This window comes from Gossypium hirsutum, chromosome A03, assembly GCF_007990345.1.
Source record: "Gossypium hirsutum isolate 1008001.06 chromosome A03, Gossypium_hirsutum_v2.1, whole genome shotgun sequence".
Taxonomy (NCBI): Eukaryota; Viridiplantae; Streptophyta; class Magnoliopsida; order Malvales; family Malvaceae; genus Gossypium; species Gossypium hirsutum.
The window spans coordinates 75,434,175-75,456,945 of NC_053426.1; the positions used below are offsets into that span (position 1 = coordinate 75,434,175).

At 33.5% G+C, this 22,771-nt stretch overlaps 1 protein-coding gene across 2 annotated transcripts; it reads left to right on the forward strand.

Moving 5' to 3' along the window:
- The first annotated feature begins 10,560 nt into the window (after nt 1–10,560).
- On the forward strand, nt 10,561–12,402 carry LOC107948305 (D-galacturonate reductase). 2 transcript variants are annotated; one of them, XM_016882805.2, is made up of 4 exons: nt 10,561–10,962; nt 11,066–11,309; nt 11,404–11,583; nt 11,691–12,402. In XM_016882805.2, the coding sequence occupies exons 1-4, from the start codon at nt 10,640–10,642 to the stop codon at nt 11,901–11,903; spliced, it is 960 nt and encodes a 319-aa protein (XP_016738294.1). In that variant the 5' UTR covers nt 10,561–10,639; the 3' UTR covers nt 11,904–12,402. The 2 variants fall into 2 exon arrangements, with proteins under 2 accessions (XP_016738294.1, XP_016738295.1); XM_016882806.2 differs by having other exon boundaries at nt 11,700–12,393.
- Nucleotides 12,403–22,771: the final 10,369 nt, after the last annotated feature.

Below are 22,771 nucleotides of genomic sequence, written 5' to 3' on the forward strand. Positions count from 1 at the left end.
ACAGAATCAGATCGTCATGATTTTCAGTCAAAATTAACCCTAGGGGTATAATGGTAATTTTGCACCTAGGGGTATAACAGTAATTTTCCATACATAGGGGTATTATAGTAATTTAGCTACTTTTAGGGTTTTCATGCATATCGTAACTATTTACGTACTATCAGAACACTTACCGCGCATACTTACCGAATTGGGGCCCGTTGGTCCATGAACCCGATCTTTGGCCCATTAAGCCCAAATTATCAAAATGTACGAAATCGCGCGTACTGCAGTTTATTACTTTAGATTACCAAATATACAAACCCAACTATCTTACGAGCATTCGGACACTCGTAAATTCCCAAAATATCGACTTTTTGGCATTTCGGCTTTTCGGCTTTTGCCAATCTAGTCTATGAGAGGGTGTCAGTTACACACCTGTTTGCGACGATATGCTAACGAGATCCACACACGAACCGCCTACAATTGGATTACTAACACGTTAATCTAACTATTCAAATACAAACTATGTATTAACCCCTTACAATATTCGGCCAACCACACCTACAGATCATAGTAAGCTTATAAGAAAACAATAAGCAACTCATTAACAAATTTTTGTCAATGTTTACCACATAATCATAATTTCACTGCAAGCTGTCTTCCTGAGCAATAGTCACTAAATTATTTATAACTGGAGCTACGAAACTCCAAATCAAGTGTCGTTAATTTTCCCTGAAAATAGACTCATATATCTTCTATCCATAAAATTTTCATAATTTTTGGTATGGCCAATCAATACCAGATTTTTCTTAAAGTTTCCCATGTTTCACTGTTTGACTAATCTGACCACTCTTCATTACGAATCAAATTTCTCATTGTACAGAATTCAAAATATGTTCTCGTTTGTTCCATTTGAAACTAGACTCATTAAGTTTTAATTACATAATTTATGCAGCTTCTAACTCATCTCCCACAATTTATGGTGATTTTCCAAAGTCACGTTACTGCTACTGTCCCAAGCAGATTTATTACCAAATCACTCTTTCACACCTAACTTGCATGCTTGTTATTTAAACATGTATATCACCAATCAATCATCACATATCTATGATTTTACTTAAGTATAATCTCCATTTCATCATTTTAAAGCACAACATGTTAGCTGATTTTCCCCTTAGCATCTAAGGCTCATGCATGCTCATTTGTTTGGCTCAACTTCACCTATCTTCCATTTTTCATCAAAAGAACATGAAACAACAACCATTTCCTTTATTTTAATTCATCACTAAATGCTCACAACACAACTAAAAACCAAAATATGCTTCAAGAGTTAAGGTAGAATCAAGAAGAACTCATGAACATCAAGATAGAAGCAAACTACCATGAACTTACCTTCAATTTTCTTCCCCAAGTGACCGAACATTCAAAAGCTTTCTCCTCTCCTTTCTCTTCTCTAACTTTCGGCTATGATGAACAAAGATGGACAAAACTTTGTTCTTTTCACCCCTTTTTCTTTTAATAAAATTTCATATTTCATCCATTTAATTATTTAATACAAAAGACATGAAATGCCAATCATGGAACATTTACCTAAACCATTATCATGGAACATTTACCTAACCCATTATCATGGAATATTTACCTAATCCATTATCATGGAACATTCACCTAACCCATTATCACTTTGTACCATGAATTATGGATATCAAGTGCTCATATTGTCTACAACAACATGATGGCCAGCCACTACATGTAAAATGGGAGGTTTGACATGCAAATCCTCCTATTTTGCACTCCTATTTATTTGGCCACTACAAATTAGCCTATAGCATTTTCAAACATTTTCACATAGGTCCTATTTCATAATTTCACTCCTTTTTTCTTATGGAACAAAAATTAACTAAAATTACCGGGTTCTATCTTAAGCTTGGGCCTTCTAGAGCCCACTAACATAATTAAACCTATGCCAACATTCACAGAATTCCCGAAAATTGGGGCGTTACACAACAAGGTGACAAAAAAGAACAAGTATCCTTTGCCAAGGATTGATGATCTATTTGATCAATTGAAGGGAGCCACAGTATTTTCAAAGATAGACCTGAGGTCCGATTATTATCAATTGCGGGTTAAAGAATCAGATGTGCCTAAGGCTTCCTTCAGAACAAGGTATGGTCACTACGAATTCCTCGTTATGCCATTTGCATTAACAAATGCTCCTGTCATGTTTATGGATTTAATGAATAGAATATTTTGGCCTTATTTGGATAAATTTTTCGTGGTGTTCATCGATGATATTTTGATTTATTCAAGAGATGAGGCATAGCATCCCGAGCACTTGAGAACTATTTTGCAAACTTTGAGGAACAAACAATTGTATGCCAAGTTTAGTTAAAGTGAATTTTGGCTTCGGAAAGTTGGGTTTTTAGGACACATTGTTTCGGGAGACAGTATTAGAGTTAACCTAAGTAAGATTTCAGCCATTGTTGATTGGAAATTGCCGAAGAATGTGATAGAGGTCAGAAGCTTTTTAGGCTTAGCCGGTTATTACAGATTGTTTGTTAAAGGATTTTTGATATTGCCACTCCAATGATGAAGTTGCTACGAAAAGATGTTAAGTTTGAATGGACAGAGAAGTGTCAACAGAGTTTTGAGAAATTGAAAGTATTATTGACTGAAGCTCCAGTGTTAGTTCAACCTGAGCCGGGAAAGGAGTTCGTGATCTTTAGTGATGCATACTTGAAAGGTTGGGGTGTGTACTTATGCAAGAAGGCAAAGTGATAGCCTATGCATCTAGACAACTGAAACTGCATGAGAAAAATTACCCGACACATGATTTAGAACTAGTTGCTATTGTGTTTGCATTAAAGATTTGGAGACACCATTTGTATGGAGAGACTTGTCGAATATTCACCGATCACAACAGTTTGAAATATCTGATGACTCAAAAGGATTTAAATCTCAGGCAGCAGAGATGGTTGGAGTTGATAAAAGATTATGAGTTAATAATCGACTACCATCCGGGAAAGGCGAATGTGGTCACCGATGCTTAAGTAGAAAATCCTTGTTTGCTTTTAGAGCCATGGATGCTCAGATTGCTTTATCAAGTGATGTTACAGTTGTAGCAGAGTTAAAAGCTAAGCTGATGTTTCTTCAGGAATTTTGTGAAGCTCAGAGTAACGACAATGAATTGTAAGTTAAGAGAACTCAGTGTGAGTCGGGTTATGAATCTGGCTTTCAGGTCAATCCTGATGGTTGCTTGATGTTCCGAGATAGGATTTGTTTTGCTAAAGATACTAAGTTGATTCATAAGATTTTGAATGAGGCACACAATGGTCGTCTGTCAATACACTCCGGTAATACGAAAATGTACAATGACTTAAGGAAAATATATTTGTGGAACGGTATGAAGGGAGATATATCTGAGTTTGTTGCGAGATGCTTAATTTGTCAACAAGTAAAAGCTGAGCACTAAGTACCTTCAGGATTACTACAGCCTATCATGGTTCCCGAGTGGAAATGGGACCGAATTACCATGGATTTTGTATCGGGCTTACCTTTGACACCGAGTAAGAAAGATGCGGTGTGGGTCGTAGTTGATCGATTGACGAAGTCGGCTCATTTTATCTCGATATGTACCGACTACTCGCTTGATAAATTGGTTGAGTTATATATTTCTGAAATTGTGAGACTTCACGGGATACCCTTATTGATCATATCGGAAAGAGATCCGAGGTTTACCTCGCGGTTTTGGAAAAATTTGCAAGAAGCCTTGGGCACAAAATTGAATTTAGTACTGCTTTCGACCCACAAACCGACGGTCAATCCGAGAGAATGATTCAAACCTTGGAAGATATGCTGAGATATTGTATCCTAAAATTCCAAGGTAGTTGGGAAAAATACTTACCTTTGGTTGAGTTTGCCTATAACAACAGTTTTCAGACGAGCCTAAAAATGGCACCTTATGAAGCACTTATGGCCAGAAGTGTCAAAATCCCTTGTATTGGACAGAGCTCAAGGAAAATAAATTACACGGAGTTGACCTGGTTAAGGAAACTGAAGACAAAGTAAAAGTGATTAAAGATTGTTTGAGAGCGGCATCGAATAGACAAAAGTCTTACGCGGATTTAAAAAGAAAAGAAATTGATTTCAAGTGGGTGATAAGGTATTTTTTAAAGTACCCCCATGGAAAAAAGTTTTGAGATTCGGCAGGAAGGGCAAGTTAAGTCCTCGTTTCGTAGGACCCTACGAGATCACTGAAAGGATAGGACCGGTAGCTTATCGATGGACTTTACCGCCAAAATTAGAAAAGATCCATGATGTATTCCACGTGTCTATGTTGCGATGTTCTAGATCAGACCCCTCACATGTGATATCACCGACAGAAGTTGAGATTCAACCAGACATGACTTATGGTGAAAAGCCGATCAAGATTTTGGATCGGGAAGTCAAACAGTTGAAAAACAAGAATATCGCCTTAGAAAAAGTGTTATGGCATAGGCATGGGATAGAGGAGGCTACATGAGAGCCCAAGGAGGCCATGAGAAATCAATACCCACACTTGTTTACCAGTAAGATTTTTAAGGACGAAAATCCCTAAGGGGGAGAATTGTAACATCCCAAATTAGGGCCTAGTCAAAATAGTGGTTTCGAAACCACAAATTCGAGATAAAAATAATTATTTTATGAATGTTATGAGGTTCATGATATATATGCATGCCTGTATGAAAAATCGATGAGAAATTTTACAGATAAGGTGTCCAATTGAGTTATTAGGACTAAATTGCAATAAGCGAAAAACATGTGTTCTAATTGATTTAAGGGCTTAATTGTGATAAGATTTGAAATTTGAAGTTCTTATTTGGCAATTAGACCATTATATGTCATTATGGACAAAAATGGACATAGGAGGGATAAAATATCAAAGTTTAAATGGAAGAGCATTTTGGTCCATTGGTTATTAAAAGAATTAAAAAGGAAAAATAGTCAAAAATTATGTCCATCTTCATCCTCCTTGGCCGAATTTCACAAGAAGCCATAGCTAGGGTTTATTTCATCTTTCAAGCTCAAAGTAAGTGCATCCTAGCCTCGTTTTTAATGTTCTTTATATTTTTAAAGTCCTTGTAACTCAATTTAGTTGTTTCTATCCTTAATTTGAGCTAGGGTTCATGTTCAAAAAATATACCCATGAATGATATGCTTGTGCTTTGATGTCTAATGGAAGAATATGAAAACTAGAGGTGTGATAAACAACTTTTACTAGGTGGTTTTTGGTGAAATTTATAAAAAAATGACCTAATTGTAAAAGTTGTAGAAATTATGTGTAAATGTATGAGTAAATTAAATATGTGAGTTGGTATGGGAGAGAAAGTGATTCGGCTAGGCTTGAATAATGGAAAAACAGGTACTTTTCATTTTACGAGCCTAAAGGAAAATTTGTAATTTTGCCATATTGTGATATTAAATTTATGCTGAAGTCATAAACAGAGAGTTACACGACCTGGGGGCACGGGCGTGTCAAGGGCACACGGCCGTGTCCTTGTGTCCACACGGGCGTGTGACCCTGTTTTATGAAAAATTTTCTAAATTTCACGGTTTAATCCTGAATTACCCCTGATGTATACTTTGGCCCTTATTGGCCCGTATAGGGACGATGTGCATATGTATGTATAGCTTTGTGTTCAAAAGAAATTTTATGGCTCGATTCTGTATGTATGTTAGCCCGGTAATGCCTTGTACCCGACCCAGCGAAGGATACGAGTAAGGGGTGTTACACGCACAACCATGCCCTCGTCAACCACACGGCCGTGTCTCGCACACGGCCAACTACATGGCTAGGCACACGCTAGTGTGGTTTTTTGGCTTTCGACGAAGCTCGATTTTGTGTGTAAGGGGTACACACCTGGTACGATTTCGATGCAGAAACACTCTCGAACAACACAACACCTAAGATTGACCAACAAAGCACTGAATTAGATGTTTAAAACCAAACTAAAACTGAACCCAAGTCGGTCCGTTCATCCATTAAACAACCAACTCTTACCTTCGATCAAACAACGGTAATTCCCACGCGACTAAGTCACCGACGAACGATTTTGAGCCCCTCGATCTTCCCCTAAACGACATTAACGACACTTATCAATAAAGAATTACCAAGTGAAAACAAAACTACCCTAACCAAAATTAACGAATTAAATCGCAATCGAAATTGGACAGAAAGAAGCCACAATTACACCACAAGGTCAATCAGACAACAAATCCTACAGTTTAATTGGAAACAAAGTTTGAAGAATGGAGAGGAAAACGAAACAAAGAAAAAAAACGTAGAGAAGAAGAAGCAACAGGAAAAAAAAGTCAACTAAGGAAATTTTTGGAAAATAAAAATAAATTAAAAACCAACTTGATATTCCCAACTTCCCACTAACACCTCAATCTCAACCACTTCAGAATTTTAACTCTACCGAAACTCTATCAGTCAATCGAGCAAAAATAAACACCCTCACTCACACAGGGATTCAAACTTAAGACTCTAACACACCAACTCCCTTACCACTCGAACCAATAAGTTCATTCTGATATGGATTAACAGGCAATTTTATATAAGCCCACTCAACAAGGGTAAGACTTAGATAAAAAATAACAAAGTTTGACAAAGGTGAGACTTAAACCCAAGACCTCAGACACACACCCAGCGCACTTAACTGCTAAAGCAGATACACACTTGTGTCAAATATTTACAGAATTAGAAATAAATTATTCAGTGCATTACAAAAGGGGCTGTTAAAATGAAAATTTGTTAAATTTTTTAACCTAAATAAGCTCTTCAAAACGACGTCGTTTTGCTCTTGGCTTAAAATGCCTAAAACAGTGTCATCTTGGAGCCTGACACAATGACCCGATTCGTATCCCTTGGGATCTGCATGTTTCCGTGACGGGGTTTAATTGCTACCTAATTCCCTCCACTTTTAAGCACTATTTAATATTGTCCTAATTTTGATTTTCTCCTTTTTTTAATTACGCCATTTAATTTCAATTTGTTTCCACTTTAGTCCTCCGACTGTTGACCCCTTTTGGGAATGACACATGTGCTGGGCTGGGGGAAAATAACATCCTGGGTCCCTGAACATTTTCATTTTATTTTATTTTAATCCTTTATTCATTTTTTTGTTTTTTTTTTGTTTTCTTGTAATTCGGACTTCAAATTTTTTTGAGATTTCACTTTAGTCTTTATTTTTAGATTCGGTCCCTTTATTTTCTGTTATTTAAATTCTAGCATGCTTAAATTTATTTATTTATTTATTTTTTACCCTTTGAATTACAGATTTTATAAAATTACCCTCAAATTTCCCAATTATTTTCTTTTAGGCTTTTATTTACTTCTTTGTTTTTTAATTTTCCCTTTAAATTTTGTTTAAATTTCATTTTAGTCCTCTATTTATTTCATTCATCATGTTTATTTCTTTTTAATTCCTTGCACTTTTAATCTTTGTTATTTATATTTCTACCCTTTAAATTGTATAATTTATTATTTAGTCCTTAATTATTATCATTAATTATTATTAGTGCCAATTGACATTTTTAACATTATTATTAGTCATGATATATTGCATCATTTACGTCCTTATGACATCATATAAAACATTTAAACATGTTTGTGTATCTTATGTAATGTTTTATGCTCGAATAAGTTCATAGCATGTAATATTAGAAGTTTCCTTTTCACACATTGTATATTTAGCAATTTGAACCAATGTGATATTCTTTATTTCGAAGATTTGAGAAATTGTGCCCCTAACTTACGGAGTACGATTTTCTCCTTGAACTAAAATAATTGAACGTCCATTATTATTATTATTATTATTATTATTATTATTATTATTATTATTATTATAAATAAAATAAATAATAATAATAAATATAAGATTTGGGCAATAATTAAGCGGTGAGAGTTCTTATTTTCGAGAATTTGAGATTTTGTGCCCCAACTTACGGGACATGATTTTTCATCTTGATCAATCGAAAGTGAGAATGCCTTCTCATAAAAAAACTCAATTTAGATCAGATTTTTTTTTAATTCCATCAAATAACACCATGCAATGAGGGATCGTATTTGAATTCTCTTCGAATTTTTAATTATCAACATCAGACATTAAGTAATTAACTAGGTACCAATTTTAAACGTTATGAGGGTGCTAACTCTTCCTCGTACATAACCGACTCCCGAACCCATTTCATGGATTTTGTAGACCGAAAAGTATCATTTTAATGAATCTAACATTTTATTAAAATGACCAAGTTTTGAGGTGATCTAATCACACCTAAATAAAAAGGATTGGTGACGACTCCTTTTTTATTTTTTTAAAGTAAAAAGTTGATCTAAAAAAAATGAGGTTTCGATAGTACTCTTTATATTATTGAATTGTTTAATTATGTTGAAACTTTATCAATTTCTATTAAAATTGAATTATTGATTATATCATAAAATATTTGTGTTAAAATTTTCTGTTGGTATCAATTTCACAATTTGTCTTTAAAACTTTTATTAAAAAATTACATTTTTTACATTTAATATATATTTTTAATTTCAAAATACACGGTGACAAGAATCAAAAGATAATTGAAGCAACTAAGCAAGCAAAAAAATAACTCATATATAAAGGACTAATAAATAAATTACGAGGGGATGAAAGTTAATAACAAAGTTGATTATGGTGGGTGGTAGTAGCTACAAGGACCCAAAGTAATTTTTTTAATTTAATTCAAACAAATATATTCGATTCGAATTCCATTTCACTCGACTCGATTGGAGAAAAATTCAAATTGAGTTAGGATGATAAAATATGATTTGTCAACTTGATTAACTCGAATTTTTTATTCGATTCGATCGAACGCTCACCCCTACTAGCAACAACAATTTCTAAACAAAAATGTTAAATTTCTAATCAATATTTATAAAATTTAAGAATATAGATACGATCAATCATAATTTCTTCAAGGATTTATATACAAATCAAAAAGTTATTATCAAATCAAAAAGTTAAGAATCTCATACAAAATCAATATTTCAAAGTCGTTTAATTATAAAAATTAAATATTGCATAAAAATCTTAATCCTTCACAAGTAAAGCCACAATGTTAATATTTTAGAAATTATCAATAAATCTTGTAAAGAAAAGAAGATTTGTTATCAAAGTTAGGGAGACGCACTTAAAAGTGTTGAAATGTAAATTATGTATCTTGTAAAAATTTTAGAGAGTGTGCGAGGGAAAATAAAAGAAATTTGAGAGAAAAGTGATAAATGTTGAAAGAAAAATATTAGGAATTTCTGGATTTTAGTGAGTAAAAGGTAATTTATTTTCATATAAATTAATAAATTTATTTTTATAAAGTAAATTTTTAAAAATATTTTTGTGGGTGATCAATTTTATAAATTAAAAAAATATTTTTTAAAGAAATTTTTTAAGAAAAAAAAAAGAAATTTATGCAGTCAATTGACACAATACATAAAAATTGAAGATCAAAATTATTATTGTGCAAAATTTAGAATTGGTATTTTCTCATCATAAAATTTGATCAAAAAAATTTATGATTAGTTGGATACCCATTTATAATTATGTGATAGAAAAACTTAAAAGCATATAAATAGTTCAATTATTTTTTATTTATTAAAATAAATATATTAGAAATTATGTTAAAGAGATGAAAATTAAACTTAAAACATTATTAAAAAAATTTAAAATATCAAACACCTTCGGAAAAACCGAATAACTGGCGAAATATAAATCATTAGAAATTAGTTAATGGATTTAGTTTAATTATTAAAAAAAAAACTAAAGTGAAACTAAAATCGAAAAAAAAAACTTGAGACATAATCTTCTAACAAGTTCATTCATGTACCCCTAAAAAACAAGTTCATTCATGTAGCTTCTAGCCCTTTTCATTCATGTATTTTTTACCTTTGAAGTATTCTTTTGCATTTCTATTTTTTCTAAAAAAAATTAATATTTTAATTAAAACGAAGTTACTCCAAACAAAAGTAGCGGTGGAATTGAATAAAAGTAAAAAATATATATATAAAACATCAAAATAATTTTTTGAGGCTACTAATTCAGCGGAGAGAGTAATACAATCTAATTTTAAAACTAAAGGTTTATCAATCAAAGGAAGTTGGCGGGTGAATAATGGGTTGACTCGGTCCATAACCCCAGGTCAACAAGGATGGTTATAGTAGATATCGGTTTGATTGTACGTTTGTAGCTTAAATTTACTTAATTGTTTTGTCCACAAATAATCTCTAATTTACCTAATAACTTCAGAAGAAAAAACAGTGACAGGCATGGCTGTATTTTCTTTGATGTGCATTTCCCCCATTGAGTAGAAGTAATAAAAGTTTGCTAGAAATGACACTTGTTTAATTCCAAAAGCAATGTTGAAATGGGAGACACCCAACCTAATTGTCCATCAAAGGTAATGCTCCGTGTAATGAACGAAACAGATGATGTTGGTTGCACCAGACAATTTGTTACACCAATACCTTAATTAAGCCAATAAATCAACGGTGTATACCGCAAATCCTGTAATTATGCTGTGTGATTAGGACACTATTTAGGCGATGATTTTCAATCATTAAGCTTTACAGTGTAATCATAAACTAAAAATTATGGAGAATAAAGTTCCAATCGTTTCAGTCGTCTCCTCCTTTAGCGGGCTAACCATGCCAGTGATAGGCATGGGGACAGCCTCGTATCCACCAGTTGATGCAGGGACCCTAAAATCAGCCATTGTTGAGGCAATCAGTGCCGGGTATCGCCACTTTGATACAGCTTTCATATATGGGTCTGAGCAGCCAATTGGAGCAGCAATCGCTGAGGCCTTGAACATTGGCCTCATCAAGTCCCGGAATGAACTCTTTATCACTTCCAAACTATGGTGCACTTATGCTGAGCCAGACTTGGTCATTCCCGCCATCAAAATGAGTCTCGAGTAGTAGTTTTACTTTTACCCTTGCACAACTCCATAAATTGAACCTTCAAATCACTTTATTTTTTTTTTCATATATATATATCTAATTTTACGAGTGTTGCAGGAATCTTCAGCTAGAATATCTTGATCTTTATCTCATACATTGGCCACTAAAGTTTAGCAAAGAGGTGAGTCGTTTTCCGGTTCCCAAAGAAGAAGTATCTGTTATTGATATCAAAACAGTTTGGAGTGCCATGGAAGAGTGTCAACTTCTGGGTCTCACCAAAGCCATTGGTGTCTCTAACTTCTCTTCGAGAAAGCTTGAAGAAATCCTTTCCTTGGCCAAAATCCCTCCCGCCGTCAACCAGGTGAGCAATTGACTCTTCATTTTTCTTCAAATACCCAAGCGTGACACATGGATACCAGGATATGATATTATAAATTGTTTAATTTGTTTAAAAGGTGGAGATGAACCCTCTTTGGCAGCAAAAGGAGCTGAATGAGTACTGCAAGGCGAAGGGTATTCATGTTTCAGCTCATTCCCCTCTGGGCTCAAAGGGCACGTTGTGGGGAGATAACAGGATTTTCGACTGTCATGCTTTGAAAGAGATTGCTGAGGCCAAAGGGAAAACAATTGCCCAGGTGGACTTTTCCCTTTTCCTTGTATTTTTAGTGGCTGGAAATGATTTTTTTTTAAAGTACAAAATATGAGTATGTATTAGATAAATAGTGTTGGTTGACATAAATAGAGATGGCAGATTTGTCTAAGATGGGTGTACGAGCAAGGGGCAAGTGTGATAGCAAAGAGCTTCAACAAGAAGAGAATGGAGGAGAACCTTGAAATATTTGATTGGTCATTGAGTGTAGAAGAATTGGAGAAGATCAGAGTTCTTCCCCAGTGCAAAATTAACTCCATCGGTACATTTATCGAGCCCAGCGCCGAGCTTGAGGCACAGCTATGATATCAAGAACGATGATCATTTATTTTCATGTTTACAATTAATATATGCTAAGCTTTACTTGATTTTGGAGGGTGTTTGACCCAAAACATGAAAGATTTCTTAGTTCCCAAGGTGTTTGATTCTCAAATTTTAAGAATTTTAATTTTTATTACGCCCCCTCCCCACTGGAAGTTGGCTGGGATGTCAACGACCCCAATTTGGGAAGAAGTCATTCAAAAGATGAAAAGAGGCACGTGGCAATAGCTTGGTAAGAATATTTGGTATTTGATCTGCAACATGGAGATGTTGGACTTCAATTTCCTTATTGTGAACATGTTCACGAATAAAGTGGAAAAATAGCAGCATGTTTCATCTTACTATAATAGATCAGATTAGCACAAATGTCGGTGGTGCTTAGGTTGCCGCAAAATACCTGTGGAACAAGTAATAACCAAAACTCAATAAGGAAATGTATAGCTAGTTTGTTTCAACAATTGCAACAATCACGACTCACTATTCAACTTCAGTTAAGGATCAATAGATATGTCATTGTTTTCAGAAGACTAGGAAATTAGAGAGTTACCAAGATATACATAACCAATTGTCAACGTTCTATCATTTGGAATTTCAGTCCAATCGGAGTCACAGAAGGCTTGCGGTTGGTTGGCCTTAGTTTTGGTAACAATAATGTCATAATGAGTAGGTTGAGGGAGATACGTGAGTAATCTTTTTACTTCTTTCCAATGTGTCATGTTTGGATTTTGCATAGCCCAAAGAACTTGCCTACTATTGCAAAGGTAATGTTAGGATGAGTAACTGACAAATAATGAATTTTTCTAAGTGATTGTTGGTAAAGGAATCATTGATTTAATGCATAAAAGTAAATAATTCTTCAATTTTGTATATTAAGAATGTGGTGCTCGTTTTAATGCATAAATGATTTTATTAAGTTTACATATGTACGAGGTTGTTAGGAGCTCTTAAAGCTAGGGTCCTAATGCATAGAATTGCTCTTCAAGGCTTCCTTCTAGAAGTCCCTTTTTTACATCTGGATGATGTAAAGATCAATTGCGTTGAGTGAAAATGTTAACATCTTATTCTAGTAATTTCTTCTATATACTTATAATTTTTCGAATAATTTAGTTTAATAAAAATCCATTATTATCATTAATATATTTTATATATTGTCCTTAACGGTTCTATACACAAAACAGATTAAAAGAAAATATTGACTCACTAATTATCTAACATTTAAACTAATATTAAGCAGAATTACATGGTCATCAGATTGTAATGCAAGATGACAACTTATATTAGTAAATAATTTAATCATATCCTTAGTCTAATTGGAATCGAGCAAATCAATCAAAAGACTAATATGTCATTTATCAAGTCCAAATGGGAAGATACCTTGTCTTGGGTATTGAAGTGGATGACTCCCAGAAGATAGATATAAATGTGGCTAATTGGATTGACAGTATATCAGATAAGACCCAAGTAGAATAGATTCTAGATCCATTTATGGATTTATTCACTTGTGACATTCATAGTGTAGCATACCTTAATTTTGAGCCAACGATGGACTATGTATGTTTGACTCATATACGTTGATGTAAATAGAAGCTTGAGTTAAAAAAGATAAGGAACCAAAAATTGGTACGTTGGGTATACGAATTCAGCACGATGTAGCATCATTCCACAACAATGAAATTCATATCTCAATAAAGAGTAAATGATATCCTCTCATAGTTATTACATGATAAATGAAAAGTAACTTGGTCACTGGTCGTTTATCTTAGAGATAAATGACTTAATTGCTATTTGTTAATAATTGACTTTTCATGAAGGAAGATGTAATGGTTAATATGAGATAAAATAAGATCATATTGGGAGAACGAATTTATCCCAAAGAGATTAAGGATATTCTATGAGGATAACTCACTTATGACAAAATCATTGGATAAGCACTTGATGAGTAGTTTTCGTAATGGTATATAATATGGAAGAGTTCAATCATGGTACTTTAGTGGAATAACTCCATGATTAAATATTGTTGTAATTAATAGACAAAAATTTGAAACTTTATTACAAATTTATTACAAATTATTTGAGCCCTAATTATATATGTTTAATCGATCCCTCACTAGCTTGAGATAACAAAAAACGAATTGCATATAGAACCAATAATATGAAACGAGTGAAGATGATGAAACAAGAGCAATAAATCGCTTGTATTACTATCAGTAATGAATGCGTTTTCTCGCTAAATGCAAAAGATGACTTAGGAATGAACTTAATTTCTTTGAATTATTATTTAATTATGTGTAATTAAATAATTAAAGTTCAAAGTAAATAATAAATTAATTAGCCATCATAGATTTGTTGAATAAGACAATTAAACTAATTTCCTCATGGACTTTAATACGAGAAAGTTGTCATAACTTTAATGAAATTAGAATTAGGTTGATAAAATTATTTAATTATATTAATTGATTAAATCAATGATATTTTGAGAAATAGAAAATATTTATTGAGTTGGATAAATTGTAAGTGCTGGATAAAAGTTCAGGTAACACATATAATTGTGCTCGATACACAAAAGACTCAAATAGGCCCGATTGAAGCATGAGGGGTGGCAAACCCTAGTCCCCTTAGAGTTGCCACCGCCCCTATGTATTCTACTTAGAGTAGAATATGTATTTTCTATTAAAATGTTACTATTTAATTAGACATTTTTTGAACAAAACTCTTGTTTCGTTTTTCTATAAATAGGAACTATGAGCTAAATTATTTACATAAGTTAATAAGTATTGTTATTCTATCTGAAAATAATTAAAATTTAATTTTAAGAGTAAATTATATTTTTTGGGAAAAACTCATAGTTTCTTGTTAATTGAGCCCACACTTAAAACAAATCAGCGATTCAAGAATAGCAGAGAAGGTCATTTGGTAGAAAGTCAAGATCGACTTTAAACCACCTTGTACAAAACACAAGTTTAATTTCGATTAAGAATTTATTGCTATAAATATCAAAAGGCTTTGTCTTAAGAAAAATTTAAACTCTTGCAATGCCTAAAAAAACTATTTTCTAGACCGATTTTCCAATAGAAAGTAATAAGCACTCACTAAATAGTTGCAATATTAACCACTAGACAAAATGAAAGTTAATAGTCTAATCTTGGTTGTTGAGTAGATACTTTGGCAACAAGTTGGGTTTAAACTTTTTAAGGGATCCATCTCAATAATATTTAATTCAGAATAACCACTTGCAATCAACCACATTTAATGAAGGACGGAAGGGAACCCAATCCCATATTTGATTTCTATTTAAAGCTTCAAATTTATATTACATGAACTCTTTCTATTTTAGGTCAATTTCAAATTGTTTATATGTACAAGGTATAAAGAATGGTATTGTATCGTGAGATGGATTTTTTCAATTTGAGGCTTTTAGTTTGGGGATATATCAACATAAGGTATTTGTGGTGATTGATGACTAAGAACTTGATTGTTATTTTTGTTGGCTAGCTAGGTGGTAAATGTGCATGTATGTGTGTGATGGTGGTCATAAGAAGTGGTAGCTTGGTTCAATGTTGGTAAGTGATAATGGGTTGATGAGTTGGTTGTGGGCTTATAAAGTTTGGAGGAGAAAGTGATGCCAAAGTATGGGGGAAAAGTATTCATAGGATTTAATTATGGGTTTGGATGATGGAATCTATTGAGCGAGAAAACATATCTAAGGTTGTGAAGATGCCATTATTTGTGATTAAGATTGGTTAATGTGGATGCATAGGTAATGGGATAGCCGAAGGAAGATGTTGCAAATGAATTTGCTCAAATTGCATGTTGGAATTCAAAGTGTTGTTTTCTTGTGATTGGTTGACCAAACAAATTTGCTAAGATATATGTTCAAGATCTTATGAATTTAAATGGGAAAATATATTCTGAAAAGGGAAATTATCTTCGAAAAATAATACATCACTAATAAATATAATTTGGAAGATTTTGGACCAAAACATTAATCACAGTAATATTTATTTGAAGATCCTTGATAAGCAGATGGATTTGACTAAGGTTCCAATTTGTTATTGGTGAATGGTTTGAACCAGGGGTAACCTAGACAACCAAAAAATTTGATCAAAATGTATTTTGGCTTATTTTAAAACAAACTTTCATATAGGCAACAGTTATGTAAATTGGGTGTAGTTAATTTATTAATTAAATAGATTTTTTGATGACAAGAAAAAACTCCAAAAGTATGATGGTAAAGAGTCTTAATGTAACAAAGTTCTAGTTGTTTAAATAACATGTATGTGTATACATTCCTGAAGAGCAACTCATTGTCGTTATATGTGTTGGTGTCTGAGGATAAAAATAAACTTATAAGAAATTAACGTAAGCCTTAAAGGCGTGTAACCATGTCACTTTCTTTAAGGTTCTATTCACCCTGACCTATATTTCAGTGTGTAAAATAGTTATTTGAACATGAACCTTGTAACAGCCCGTTTCCAATGAAATAGGAACAATAGTTTTGGGACCAAAAATTTGAGTCCATGAGAAAAATTATTTTATCTACATTATGATAGGAATATCGTATAAAAAAATTGTTAAGAAAATTTTACCAATTACATGATTAATTGATAAAAGAACCAAATTGCATAAAATAAAAAAGTTGAATTCTAGTAGCAAAAAGGATCAAATAGCTATGGAATTCAAAATTGAAGGTCCTTATATGGTAAATGGACCATTAACTGGAGTTAGTAGATAAGTTTGATGATTCATCCATGGAAATTAGAAAAAGAAAAAGATAAAATTGGAAAGATGATAAATAATAAAATAAAGAAAATATCATCATTTTATCATCATCTTTCCCAAATAAAATATAGAAACCCTAGCCATGGAGAATTGAAGAAAGAGAAAACTTATTTGGCCTAATTAGATCCGAATAGACCAAATACGAAATTGGATCGAGGGATTAGTAGATTTAGTATACACGAATATTGTCGAGGAAAGTTCGTATAACTAGATTGTGTATATTTATATGTTGTATTGAATGTTATATATAAATGAATTGTGTAATTGTCATGTACATGAAATTGATTACATATTTGATAATGCCCGATAAATATTAAGTCCTGTTTGAATAAATGAAATTCAATTAGATACAGGGTTCCAATATTGGTTGTGGTCGTGCATATGTTGTGGACACACCATAGCTCGAAAGAGCGTCCTATTAACAACCCTCTCGAGCTTCCTGCTATATGGCTCTTCGTGAGCTTCCTGATTAAAGGCTCTTTGTGAGCTTCCCGATATAACTTGCTTAAACTTCCCGATATATGGCTATCTGGAGCTTCCCGTTAATGGCTCTTTGGAGCTTCCCGTTATACAGCCTGGATAAGCTTCCCGTTACATGGCTCCCATGAGCTTCCTATTATATGGCTCGAGAGAGGGCTTCTCAATTATTTGCTCTAATGAGCACTCCTGAATATGAATTAACGGATTACAGTTTGTACACTTCAAGTGTACTACCTGTGCATCCATCTATATTTCAAATAAATTCAACGGGCAAAGTTCCGACATGGAATAATCTGAACTTAAGATGAATTATTATAGAAATGTACATGTTATATGGATATATTATATAGAAAGCATATGTATATGAAAATTGTTACATGATGAGCTCATCCTTGTTTTTTGATATTCACATGAAATACATGACTAACATGTTTCTTGAGGTTATATGTGTTTAGACAAATTGTCAAATTTCTTTGGATAAATTTTGCAAGCTTACTTTAAATGTAAATGAATGGTAAGTTAATTTCCTGTTATATGAATTTACTAAGCATAATGTGCTTACTCTATTTTATTTTCATCTGTTCTATAGTAATTCGAAGGCTCATTGGGTTGGAAGCTTGTCGGAGATATCATCACACTAACCATCGGCTAAACTAACTTTGGTTATAATGGCATATATAGGTTAACTTGGCCAATGTTGACATATAAATGTTTTGGTTGTAATTAACCATTGGAATGGCTTGTAATGGTCATGTTTTGGTAGAATAATATTATCATGTTTGAAGTATGAAATTGATTGAGCATATATGCATTTGGTATCAAGGTAAGTACAAGTTTTGGAATGACATATATATAAATTGTCTATTGGGGTGTCTAAAAGCACATTGGTGGTATGTGTAAAATTTCAAGTTTAAATAAGTGTTATTGTAGGTGGAAGACAAGTTTGAGTGAGAAATATGGATAGGAAATGACCTTATTCTGTCAACACGGGCGTATGTCTCAGCCGTGTGTGACACACGGCCTAACACATGGGCGTGTGTTTTTCCCGTTTGTCCCCTACATCTTTAAAATTCAAAATAGAATGCTCAGGATTTTTCACACGGCCTGCCACACGGGCATATGGCTTGACCGTGTGACCCTTGCACCTACACACAGCCTAGAACCCGGGCGTGTGACTTGGCTATGTGACCCAAGTCAAAGAGTTACATGGGTATAGACACGGGCTGGGACACGACCGTGTGCCCTATTTTGAATGCCCGTATGGCCTGAGACACGGGCATGTCTATTGGCTGTGTGAGCCACATAGGCTAACCACACGAGCGTGTGTCCCATTCACCTTAGAAAAATTTTGAGATTTTGCGAAAAATTTTCTAAGTACCCGACCTGTTTTTAATGTTTGTTTTGGGCCTCATGGATTCATATAAGGGACTTATTGAATAATTTCTGATATGATTGTTAAATAATCTAAAATGTTCGTATTTGATCTGTATATTTCGGTAATACTCCGTAACCCTATTTCAATGACGGATATGGGTTAGGGGTGTTACATTTATTGGTATTAGAGCTACGATTTAGTCAATTCTCAGACTAACATAGCATATACAAGTCTAGTTGTACATGTTGTTATATAACCTGTGATAGTGTGATATCTCCTGACCATTTTAAATATATTTTTCATACAGTAATATCGTCTAACAGAGTTGAATCCAAAAAAGACGAGAGCAATGCTCAAGTTTCAGTACAAAAAGTAGCATCTAGTAGTAGAAGGTCCGTATCTGAAGGTCGGAGAGAAGAGGGTAAAGAAGCCTTCTTCCAAATGATGAACGAATCGTTTACAGAATTCGTAAGAACAAATCCGGCTGCGCAACAACCTCCACCCCTCCTGTTTCCCAATCGATTCCTGATTTGCCACAAGGTACAGAACTTGTTAAATCTGGTAAGCCTCTTGTAGATAAAATCCGTAAATATGGGGCAGAAAAATTCAGAGCAATAGCCAAAGATGATCCTGAAAGGGCTGAGTTTTGGTTAGAAAACACTATCAAGGTTTTAGATGAATTATCTTGTACATCGACCGAATGTTTGAAATGTATTATATCTATGTTAAAAGATTCGACTTACCAATGGTGGAATACATTAATTTTTGTTGTACCGAATAAGGTAGTCACATGGGAATTTTTTCGAACTGAATTAAAAAAAAAGTATATCAATCAAATGTTTCTTAATCAGAAACAAAAAGAATTTTTGGAACTCAAACAGGGGCACATGATTGTATCTGAGTATGAACGAGAATTTGTCAGACTAAGTAAATATGCAAGAGAATGTTTCCCGACTGAAATTGCAATGTGCAAGCGATTTGAAAAAGGATTAAACGAAGACATAAAGTTGTTAGTTTGGATTCTCGAATTAAAATAATTTTTGGTACTGGTTGATCGAGCTCATAAAGTCGAAGAGCTTAGCAAAGAGAAAAGACAAGCTGAGATTGAAGCTCGAACTTCAAGTAAAAGATTTATAGGAAAGTCAGAACAGTTAGCTTCAAAGAAATCGAAGAAATATTATGATTGTTTTACCACTTTTACAAGGTATTCTGGGAAAGATAGAAGTATTCAATGCACTAATCCGAGATATCAAGCTATATCTGTAGCGAGTGTAGACAATGTTAGAAACACCAAACCTAGGTGCAAACACTGTAATAAATTTCATTTTGGTGAGTGTCGCATGAGAAGCGGAGCATGTTTTAGATGTGGTTCTTTTGACCACTATCTCAGAGATTGCCTGGAAAAGCCTGAGAAAGATACTGTACAGACTTCAAAGCCAAGTAACTCCGCTACAAGAGGTAGACCACCTCGTAACCCTGGCAATGTTAGTGAAAGTCGAGGTATGACAAAAGATTCAACTGTCAAATCTGAAGCACGAGCACCGTCAAGGACATATACTATTTGTACACGTGAGGATGCCTCTGCACCCAGTGTTAGTACTGATACTTTTTCTCTTCTTGATACTGATATAATTGCTTTAATTGGTCTCGGATCAACTCATTCATATATTTGCACGAATTTAATGTCTATTAAAAATTTACCTATTGAGTCCACTAAACTCATGGTTAAAGTATCAAACCCCCTAGATCAGTATGTGATGGTGGATAAATTTGTAGGAACTGTTCGTTAATGATACGGTGTTTCTGTTTTCAATCGATTTGATATTATTACCATTTGATAAGTTTGATGTAATTCTGGGAATAGACTGGTTAACTCAGCATGATGCCATGGTAAATCGTAAACAAAAGTATATTGTGTTGAAATGCCAGATTGGTGAAATGATCTGTATTGAATCTGATAATTTAGATGGGCTATCTAATGTGATATAAGCCATGCTAGCACAGAAATATGTCAGAAAATGGTATGATGCTTACCTTGCCTATGTGTTGAATACTAAAGTATCTGAATCAAAGATTAAATCAATACTAGCAGTCTATGAGTATCCTGATGTGTTTCCGGAAGAATTACCCGGATTACCACTGGTCAGAGAAATGGAATTTTATATAGATCTTATTTTGGGGACAACATCGATATCTATAGCACCACATAGTGGCCCCTATAGAATTAAAAGTGTTGAAAGCACAGTTGCAAGAACTAACTGACAGAGGCTTTACTCGACCTAGTTTCTCTCATTGGGGTACACCAGTTCTGTTTGTTAAGAAAAAAATATGGATCATTGAGACTATGCATTGACTACCGTCAGCCTAATAAAGTTACAATCAAGAATAAGTATCTACTGCTCCGCATTGATGACTTGTTTGATCGGTTGAAAGGTGCCACCGTGTTTTTAAAGATTAATCTTCATTCTAGGTATTATTAGTTACAAGTAAAAGACTTAGATGTACCAAAAACAACCTTCAAAACCAGGTACAGACATTATAAATTTCTTGTTATGCCATTTGGCTTAATAAATACACCTGCGGTATTTATGGATCTGATGAACAGAATTTTTAGATCGTATTTAGATAGATATGTGGTGATATTTATTGATGATATTCTGGTATATTTTTTAGATGAAACCTAGCATGTTGACAATTTGAAAATTGTTCTGCAAACACTACGTGAGAAACAGTTTTTTGCTAAATTCAGTAAATGTGAATTCTGGCTTCGGGAAGTTGGTTTTCTTGGACATATAGTATCAGCTGAAAGCATCAAGGTAAATCCGAATAAATTTCAACAATTGTTAACTGGAAGCCACCGAAAAATGTATCTGAAGTCAGAAGTTTTTTGGGATTAACTGGTTACTATCGGATATTTGTATAACGATTTTTGATGATGGCTTCGCCAATGACACAACTATTGCAAAAAGATGTGAAATTTGAATGGTCTGATAAATGTCAGCAGAGTTTTGACTGATTGAAAGCCTTGTTGACTGAATCACCAGTTCTAGTTTAGCCTGAATCGAGTAAGGAATTTGTAATTTATAGTGATGCATCATTGAATGGTTTAGGCTGTTTTTTGATGTAAGAAGGTAAAGTAACAGCCTATGCTTCTAGACAGCTAAAACCACATGAAAAGAATTACTCGATACATGATTTAGAAAGTCCTTTGTTTATTGTTTCTCAACCAATCCAGGGTCTTAGGAAGTCATGTAGGGTCTCTCGGCCTCGTTTTTGGTTAAATGATTATGCTTCTTACCTAATTCTTCTACTTCAGGCCAGTGTCCTATATATTCAAATATCTCTTATTCTCATTTACATTCACATACTCAGTTGTTTCTTTCTTCTACATCCATTATGGTTGAACCTTATACCTATTTTGACGTCATTCAAAATCCATTATCGATTCAAGCAATGAAAGAAGATATTCAAGCTTTAGAATCAAATAATACATGGACTATTGTGTCTCTGGCCCCAAGTAAAGTGCCCATTGGCTGCAAATGGGTGTACAAAATCAAACACAAGGCTACTAGTGAGGTTGAAAGGTTTAAGACATGACTGGTCGCTAAAAGGTATAACCAAAAAGAAGGGGTGGTATATGTTGATACCTTTTTTCCTGTTGCCAAACTTGTTACAGTCAGAACTCTCTTAGCTATTGCTTTTATTCACAATTGGCCCTTTTTTCAGATGGATGTTTACAATGTCTTTCTTCAAGGTAATTTGAATGAAGAGGTTTATATGCATTTGCTAGAGGGTTTTTGTTGTAAATGGGAGAACAAAACAATCATATAAAAAAAGCATTAAAATGAAGAATAATTTATTTGCTTGTACCTTTTCTTTTCTGTGATTTAGAGTATGAACCTTCACTAATCTTCACTACAAGAGCCAAGAGAAAACATGTTATAAATGAACCCTAAATCCGAAATTCCCCAAAATCAACAATCTCATAACCCGAAAATTGATTAAAATCCCCAAAATTTTAAAACCTAAACCAAAATCATAAAACCCAAAAACCCTAAACATTAACCAAAATAACATATATAATAGTTTGAAAGTGAAAATTATAAAAACATACCCCAATTTTTTCCTTTCTCGAGTTAGGGTTTTAATATTTTTTTTTGATTAACTGGTTCAAAAGTTAGGGTTCAGTTTTTTATTGTGATCGATCAGGCTTCTCTTT